This window comes from Oncorhynchus tshawytscha, linkage group LG10, assembly GCF_018296145.1.
Source record: "Oncorhynchus tshawytscha isolate Ot180627B linkage group LG10, Otsh_v2.0, whole genome shotgun sequence".
Classification (NCBI taxonomy): Eukaryota; Metazoa; Chordata; class Actinopteri; order Salmoniformes; family Salmonidae; genus Oncorhynchus; species Oncorhynchus tshawytscha.
The window spans coordinates 78,935,687-78,945,052 of NC_056438.1; the positions used below are offsets into that span (position 1 = coordinate 78,935,687).

The 9,366-nt window shown below is 46.0% G+C and overlaps 1 protein-coding gene across 3 annotated transcripts in view; it reads left to right on the forward strand.

The window, feature by feature from the left end:
* LOC112259668 (guanine nucleotide exchange factor VAV3-like) overlaps positions 1-9,366 on the forward strand; it is a 120,034-nt gene that overhangs the window by 94,652 nt on the left and 16,016 nt on the right. For all 3 annotated transcript variants that reach the window (XM_042329152.1, XM_042329153.1, XM_042329154.1), the window contains 3 exons: positions 150-266; positions 2,202-2,289; positions 4,638-4,770. In XM_042329152.1, the coding sequence (XP_042185086.1) occupies positions 150-266; positions 2,202-2,289; positions 4,638-4,770 (338 nt within the window). The remainder of the gene's footprint in view (positions 1-149; positions 267-2,201; positions 2,290-4,637; positions 4,771-9,366) is intronic.

The window sequence follows — 9,366 nt, forward strand, 5'->3', positions numbered from 1 at the left end:
GGTTGTCTAATGATTGTGTGTTGATTGTGTGATTGTTGGTTGATGGTTGTCTGATGGTTGTGTGTTGATTGTGTGATTGTTGGTTGATGGTTGTCTGATGGTTGTGTGTTGGTTGTGTGATGTTTACCTCATGGATTTCTCATGGTCAGGTTTGCAGGGCCAATGGAGAGGCAGGAGGCGACGGTAAAGCTGATGGACAGAGAGAACAGCACCTACCTGATCAGACACCGGACCAGAGAGTCTAACGAGTATGCCATCAGTATCAAGTAAGTGGACCTGGGGCTGGGACGTGTGTGTCTGTGTGTGTGTGTGTGTGTGTGTGTGTGTGTGTGTGTGTGTGTGTGTGTGTGTGTGTGTGTGTGTGTGTGTGTGTGTGTGTGTGTGTGTGTGTGTGTGTGTGTGTGTGTGTGTCAGCATCATGTACGTGCAAGCAGGGGCATGTTCTTCACTTCCAGGACCATGGTGTAACTGTCATGTCACACTGTCCTGTTCAAGAGCCATTGATAGTCTGAAATGTTTTTGGGACTGTGTTTTAACCCTCCATGTTATATGTGGAGCAGGAAATTACGACTTCAGCTGTTCCAAACAGAACCAGGATTTAACTGCCGTGTCACTGGACACTCTCATGGTCAGTTAGCCATTCAAACTGTGTTTTTTGGGATGTGTCAGACATTGTCCAGTTATCCGGCTATGGTCTATGGGCTAGAGATTATGAAGTAGAGCAGAGTCGAGGGCCTTGGAAATGGTGTCTGGTGATGTGACACAGCTCTCCAGCCAGTGGCATTCAAGCCGTAGTAGACTCTATGGTTGTCAAGGTGGACTCTATGGTTGTCAAGGTGGGCTCTATGGTTGTCAAGGTGGACTCTATGGTTGTCAAGGTGGACTCTATGGTTGTCAAGGTGGACTCTATGGTTGTACTGCAGTGTGTATCGGAGGACGCATGACTTTCAACCTTCGTCTCTCCCGAGCCCGTACGGGAGTTGTAGCGATGAGACAAGATAGTAGCTACTACAACAATTGGACACCACGAAATTGGGGAGAAAAAGGGGTAAACTCAAAAAAAATAAAAAATAATAATAATTGTTTAAAACCTTTTACGGCTGCTGTCCCTGTACAGGGATCAACATCAGCGGAAATTCAGAGTGACAACTAATAGTACTCGATACAACTCAAACTTTCATTAAAACACACATGCAGGGTACTCAATTAAAGCTACACTCATTGTGAATCTAGCCAACATGTCAGATTTTTAAAATGCTTTTCGGCGGAAGCATGAGAAGCTATTATCTGATAGCATGCAACCCCCAAAATACCCAAACGGGACGTAAACAGAATAATTTCCGTAGCCGGCGCTACACAAAACACAGAAATAAAATATAAAACATTCATTACCTTTGACGAGCTTCTTTGTTGGCACTCCTATATGTCCCATAAACATCACAATTGGGTCTTTTTTTCGATTAAATCCGTCCATGTATACCCAAAATGTCCATTTATGAAGCCCGTCTGATCCATGAAAAAGCACCGTTCCAAAACGCAACGTCGTTTTTTTTAAATTAAAAAAGTTGCCTATAAACTTTGACAAAACACTTCAAACTACTTTTGTAATCCAACTTTAGGTATTAGTAAACGTTAATAATCGATCAAATTGATCACAGGGCGATCTGAATTCAATAGCAGCACGTTTGGAAATGATGCTCCATTTTGTCTCTCTCCAAACTTCCGCCTGTGTAGTCGATACACCTCCAATTGCCTCAAATTATGTAAATTAGCCCATCAGAAGCTTCTAAAGCCATGACATCATTTTCTGAAATTTTCCATGCTGGTTGAAGGTACAGTCAACTTAGTGTATGTAAACTTCTGACCCACTGGAATTGTGATACAGTGAATTATAAGTGAAATAACCTGTCTGTAAACAATTGTTGGGAAAATTACATGCACAAAGTAGATGTCCTAACCGACTTGCCAAAACTATAGTTTGTTAACAAGAAATTTGTGGAATGGTTGAAAAATGAGTTTTAATGACTCCAACCTATGTGTATGTAAACTTCCGAATTCAACTGTATTTAAAAAGAAACATTTTTCCCAAAACTGCGTTGTTGGTTATTAAGGGCTTGTAAGTAAGTAAGCATTTCACTGGTGTATGCGACAAATAACATTTTGGTTTGATTAGCTAAAGCCTATCCATTCTCTGCCCACAGGTTCAACGACGAAGTCAAACACATCAAGATCCTGACAAAGAATGAATGCTTTTACATCGCAGAGACCAGGCTGTTTAAGACTGTGTTGGTATGTCGTGTTTTGGTCCCACTTTGCAATTTAGCACACGATACAGTATACAGAATTATACCACAGCATTGTTGAATACTCTTTTCTGTTTGGCTAGAAGGGCATTCTAAAACCAGAAATGGACAGTTGGAAAAAAAAGATAAGATATACTTCATTTGTCCATACAGGATGGGAATGTGTCTTCTGCTTTTTATCCAACCTCCCCGATCTACACACACACACACACACACACACACACACACACACACACACACACACACACACACACACACACATCAGGACACCTTGCAATCATGATGCAATAAGCACCTATACATGCAGACTGTACTTGCTATAAAGTTACAGAAAGCTAAACCAACAACCACACAAACTGAAATTGAAAACATTGTAAACACACATTGAATGAGGTTAAACGTAGCTAGCTAGCTAGCTAGCATTGATTTGTTTTTGCAGAAATATATTTTGTTAGAGTATCTGATGACATTAACGTGGTGAGAGATGAACGTGAATTTCTCTGGTCTCTACTGTTGCAGTCATGACGCAAGTGGCGCTGTGCTGTCAAATCCTCCTGTGTTTCTAGTTTAGTGGCGCTGTGCTGTCAAATCCTCCTGTGTTTCTAGTTTAGTGGCGCTGTGCTGTCAAATCCTCCCACATGTTTCTAGTTTAGTGGTGCTGTGCTGTCAAATCCTCCCGTGTTTCTAGTTTAGTGGCGCTGTGCTGTCAAATCCTCCCTCATGTTTCTAGTTTAGTGGCGCTGTGCTGTCAAATCCTCCCTTGTTTCTAGTTTAGTGGCGCTGTGCTGTCAAATCCTCCCTTGTTTCTAGTTTAGTGGCGCTGTGCTGTCAAATCCTCCCATGTTTCTAGTTTAGTGGTGCTGTGTTGTCAAATCCTCCCATGTTTCCAGTTTAGTGGTGTAATGCTGTAAAATCCTCTCACATGTTTCTAGTTTAGTGACACTATGCTGTCAAATCCTCCCGCATGTTTCTAGTTTAGTAGCGCTATGCTGTCATCATCCCCAAAAAACAATACCATCCCAATAGAACAATACCATCCCAATTAAACAATACCATCCCCCTCAAAACTCTGCCATCCCCATAAAACAAAACAATACCATCCCAATAAAACAGTGCCATCCCAATAAAACAATACCATCCCAATAAAACAATTACCATTCCAATACCATCCCAATAAAACAATACCATCCCCATAAAACAATACAATACCTTCCCAATAAAACAATACCATCCCCCCAAAACAATACCATCCCAATAAAACAATACCATCCCCATAAAACAATACAATACCTTCCCAATAAAACAATACCATCCCCCCAAAACAATACCATCCCAATAAAACAATACCATCCCCATAAAACAATACAATACCTTCCCAATAAAACAATACCATCCCCCCAAAACTCTGCCATCCCCATAAAACAATTCAATACCATCCCAATAAAATAATGCCTTCCCAATAAAACAATGCCATTGTCATGTTCGTTGAATGGAGGAGACCAAGGCGCAGCGTGATGTGAATACATGATACTTTAATGAAGACGCAGACCACTAAACAAACTATACAAAATAACAAAACGAACGTGAAGCTATAATATACTGAGTGCAAACACAGGCAACTAGACATAGACAATAACCCACAAAATACCCAAGGAATATGGCTACCTAAATATGGTTCCCAATCAGAGACAACGATAAACAGCTGGCTCTAATTGAGAACCAATCTAGGCAACCATAGACATACATAACACCTAGACTAATACCATCCCAATAAAATAATGCCATCCCAATAAAATAATGCCATCCCAATAAGGCAATACCATTCCAATAGAATTATACCATCCCAATAAAGCAAAAAATACCAATAAAACATCCAATAAAACAATGCCATCCCAATTAAGAAATGCCACCCCAATAAAACAATACCACCCCAATTAAGAGATGCCACCCCAATAAAACAATGCCACCCCAATTAAGAAATGTCACCCCAATAAAACAATACCATCCCAATAAAACAATACCATCCCAATAAAATAATGCCATCCCAATAAAATACCATCCCAATAAAACAATACCATCCCAATAAAATAATGCCATCCCAATAAAACAATACCATCCCAATAAAATACCATCCCAATTAAACAATGCCATCCCAATAAAACAATGCCATCCCAATGAAGAAATGCCATCCCAATGAAGAAATGCCATCCTATTGAAAGACATTTATACAATTCATCATGCTCCTCCTCCTTAAGCTTTTAAGTCAACATAAGTGGGTCTGAAATGTATTTCCTGTGTGTTTTGACTAGTTATTGTGTGTTTTTAAACACCCAGGACCTGGTCGACTACTACAAGCAGCATTCTCTGAGAGAGGGCTTCAAGAGTCTGGACACAACACTGCAGGTACCATTCAGGGAGCCAAGCAACGGGAACAACATGCCCCAAGGCATCCGGCACACTGGCACTGGTGAGTACAAGGACAGATCCCTGTCTCCACTAACATAATGGTCTAAAGCTTCTACACCTGCATTGCTTGCTGTTTGGGGTTTTAGGCTGGGTTTGAGATATATTTATAAATAAATTAGATTTAATCCATACTCTGCCACTGGTGAACACAGTGTGAACACCACCGGTAGTCGCTTAATGGTCTAGTACAATAATTGGTGAGTACAGGAGGCAACTGAATCCCATCACCACCATATAACTTGTTTTTGTAATTTTTAAATGTTTAATTCATATCACTTCCTGAATTGACCCCCAACACTCGTTGGAATGTGTTCAAAGAAGTGAGTGAGTCCTGAAATTAGGATGTCTGAATGGTCTCATGGTTTTATATCCAACAAGATATAACAGACTCATGTCATTGATCTCACTGTTTATATCACAGCAGAGCCAGAGAACATTGTACATGTGTACAGAAAAAAATATATGCTTACTCTCATTGCTTGCACAACCAACTCCCAATTTTCAAACAAAAAAATACTGTTGTTCAATTAAATAAAACCTGCTTTTTAGCTTATTTAACACTCAAGTGAAAATGTGTGTTATATCCAAATCACAGCCCGGTTTTTGACCTGTTAGAAATACGGTGTATAAGTGGTAATTTGACTCTCAAGAGTAACACATCGTGCTATCAGTATTCCACAAAACACCTAATAGTCGTCTATTGAAATATTTCCTTTTGTTTAGTTAGAATAGGAAACGAGCACACATTTGCCCAGACAGTGACTTTAAATATGCAGGCTTGTTTCGGCCTCCGCGAATCATCCTCCTCCACAGCCTGCCTTTAGCTCTGTGAGATTTAGAAATGGCCACCTGCCTGCATTTTTCTAATATTTGACCTTCCCTCAGCCCTGATATGGCCAGACTGGAATATTTGACCTTCCCTCAGCCCTGATATGGCCAGACTGGAATATTTGACTTTCTGATACTTTAAATATACAGGCTGTGATGAAGTCAGTGATATGTCGGCCTAGTCAATATGTAGCTATGTATGTATCTAAGCCAGTCAACAGTTAATACCACTCTCCACAGCCTCAGAGAGCTCTACAAGATGCCAGTGATCTTAGTCAGTAGAAGCAGCAGCAGCAGTATGAGCAGCAGCAGTGTGAGCAGCAGCAGTATGAGCAGCAGCAGTATGAGCAGCAGCAGTATGAGCAGCAGCAGTGTGAGCAGCAGTATGAGCAGCAGCAGTATGAGCAGCAGCAGTATGAGCAGCAGCAGTGTGAGCAGCAGCAGTGTGAGCAGCAGCAGTATGAGCAGCAGCAGTATGAGCAGCAGCAGTGTGAGCAGCAGCAGTATGAGCAGCAGCAGTATGAGCAGCAGCAGTGTGACCAGCAGCAGTGTGAGCAGCAGCAGTATGAGCAGCAGCAGTATGAGCAGCAGCAGTATGAGCAGCAGCAGTGTGAGCAGCAGCAGTGTGACCAGCAGCAGTGTGAGCAGCAGCAGTATGAGCAGCAGCAGTATGAGCAGCAGCAGTGTGAGCAGCAGCAGTGTGACCAGCAGCAGTGTGACCAGCAGCAGTATGAGCAGCAGCAGTGTGACCAGCAGCAGTAGTATGAGCAGCAGCAGTGTGAGCAGCAGCAGTATGGGCAGCAGCAGTATGGGCAGTAGCAGTATGGGCAGTAGCAGTATGAGCAGCAGCAGTGTGAGCAGCAGCAGTGTGAGCAGCAGCAGTATGGGCAGTAGCAGTGTGAGCAGCAGCAGTATGAGCAGCAGCAGTGTGACCAGCAGCAGTATGAGCAGCAGTAGTATGAGCAGCAGCAGTGTGAGCAGTAGCAGTATGGGCAGCAGCAGTGTGAGCAGTAGCAGTATGGGCAGCAGCAGTATGGGCAGTAGCAGTGTGAGCAGCAGCAGTATGAGCAGCAGCAGTGTGAGCAGCAGCAGTATGAGCAGCAGCAGTAGCAGTGAGCAGCAGCAGTGATGAGCAGCAGCAGTGTGAGCAGCAGCAGTGTGACCAGCAGCAGTATGAGCAGCAGTAGTGTGACCAGCAGCAGTATGAGCAGCAGTAGTATGAGCAGCAGCAGTATGAGCAGCAGCAGTGTGACCAGCAGCAGTATGAGCAGCAGTAGTGTGACCAGCAGCAGTATGAGCAGCAGTAGTATGAGCAGCAGCAGTATGAGCAGCAGCAGTGTGAGCAGCAGCAGTATGAGCAGCAGCAGTGTGAGCAGCAGCAGTGTGACCAGCAGCAGTATGAGCAGCAGTAGTATGAGCAGCAGCAGTATGAGCAGCAGCAGTGTGACCAGCAGCAGTATGAGCAGCAGTAGTGTGACCAGCAGCAGTATGAGCAGCAGTAGTATGAGCAGCAGCAGTATGAGCAGCAGCAGCAGTGTGAGCAGCAGCTGTATGAGCAGCAGCAGTATGAGCAGCAGCAGTGTGAGCAGCAGCAGTGTGAGCAGTAGCAGTGTGAGCAGCAGCAGTATGAGCAGCAGCAGTATGAGCAGCAGCAGTATGAGCAGCAGCAGTGTGACCAGCAGCAGTGTGAGCAGCAGCAGTATGAGCAGCAGCAGTATGAGCAGCAGCAGTATGAGCAGCAGCAGCAGTATGGGCAGTATGAGCAGCAGCAGTAGCAGCAGCAGCAGTGAGCAGCAGTGTGAGCAGCAGCAGTATGAGTAGCAGCAGTATGAGCAGCAGCAGTATGAGCAGCAGCAGTATGAGCAGCAGCAGTGTGAGCAGCAGTATGAGCAGCAGCAGTATGAGCAGCAGCAGTATGAGCAGCAGCAGTATGAGCAGCAGCAGTGTGAGCAGCAGCAGTATGAGCAGCAGCAGTATGAGCAGCAGCAGTGTGAGCAGCAGCAGTATGAGCAGCAGCAGTATGAGCAGCAGCAGTGTGACCAGCAGCAGTGTGAGCAGCAGCAGTATGAGCAGCAGCAGTATGAGCAGCAGCAGTATGAGCAGCAGCAGTATGAGCAGCAGCAGTATGAGCAGCAGTGTGAGCAGCAGCAGTATGAGCAGCAGCAGTATGAGCAGCAGCAGTATGAGCAGCAGCAGTGTGAGCAGCAGCAGTGTGAGCAGCAGCAGTGTGACCAGCAGCAGTATGAGCAGCAGCAGTGTGACCAGCAGCAGTAGTATGAGCAGCAGCAGTGTGAGCAGCAGCAGTATGGGCAGCAGCAGTATGGGCAGTAGCAGTATGGGCAGTAGCAGTATGAGCAGCAGCAGTGTGAGCAGCAGCAGTGTGAGCAGCAGCAGTATGGGCAGTAGCAGTGTGAGCAGCAGCAGTATGAGCAGCAGCAGTGTGACCAGCAGCAGTATGAGCAGCAGTAGTATGAGCAGCAGCAGTGTGAGCAGTAGCAGTATGGGCAGCAGCAGTGTGAGCAGTAGCAGTATGGGCAGCAGCAGTATGGGGAGTAGCAGTGTGAGCAGCAGCAGTATGAGCAGCAGCAGTGTGAGCAGTAGCAGTATGGGCAGCAGCAGTATGGGCAGTAGCAGTGTGACCAGCAGCAGTATGAGCAGCAGCAGTATGAGCAGCAGCAGTATGAGCAGCAGCAGTGTGAGCAGCAGCAGTGTGAGCAGCAGCAGTGTGACCAGCAGCAGTATGAGCAGCAGTAGTGTGACCAGCAGCAGTATGAGCAGCAGTAGTATGAGCAGCAGCAGTATGAGCAGCAGCAGTGTGACCAGCAGCAGTATGAGCAGCAGTAGTGTGACCAGCAGCAGTATGAGCAGCAGTAGTATGAGCAGCAGCAGTATGAGCAGCAGCAGTGTGAGCAGCAGCAGTATGAGCAGCAGCAGTGTGAGCAGCAGCAGTGTGACCAGCAGCAGTATGAGCAGCAGTAGTATGAGCAGCAGCAGTATGAGCAGCAGCAGTGTGACCAGCAGCAGTATGAGCAGCAGTAGTGTGACCAGCAGCAGTATGAGCAGCAGTAGTATGAGCAGCAGCAGTATGAGCAGCAGCAGTGTGAGCAGCAGCTGTATGAGCAGCAGCAGTATGAGCAGCAGCAGTGTGAGCAGCAGCAGTGTGAGCAGCAGCAGTGTGAGCAGCAGCAGTGTGAGCAGCAGCAGTATGAGCAGCAGCAGTATGAGCAGCAGCAGTGTGACCAGCAGCAGTGTGAGCAGCAGCAGTATGAGCAGCAGCAGTATGAGCAGCAGCAGTATGAGCAGCAGCAGTATGAGCAGCAGTGTGAGCAGCAGCAGTATGAGCAGCAGCAGTATGAGCAGCAGCAGTGTGAGCAGCAGCAGTATGAGCAGCAGCAGTATGAGCAGCAGCAGTGTGACCAGCAGCAGTGTGACCAGCAGCAGTATGAGCAGCAGCAGTGTGAACAGCAGCAGTATGAGCAGCAGTAGTATGAGCAGCAGCAGTGTGAGCAGCAGCAGTGTGAGCAGCAGCAGTATGGGCAGTAGCAGTGTGAGCAGCAGCAGTATGAGCAGCAGCAGTGTGACCAGCAGCAGTATGAGCAGCAGTAGTATGAGCAGCAGCAGTGTGAGCAGTAGCAGTATGGGCAGCAGCAGTGTGAGCAGTAGCAGTATGGGCAGCAGCAGTATGGGCAGTAGCAGTGTGAGCAGCAGCAGTATGAGCAGCAGCAGTGTGAGCAGTAGCAGTATGGGCAGCAGCAGTGTGAGCAGCAGC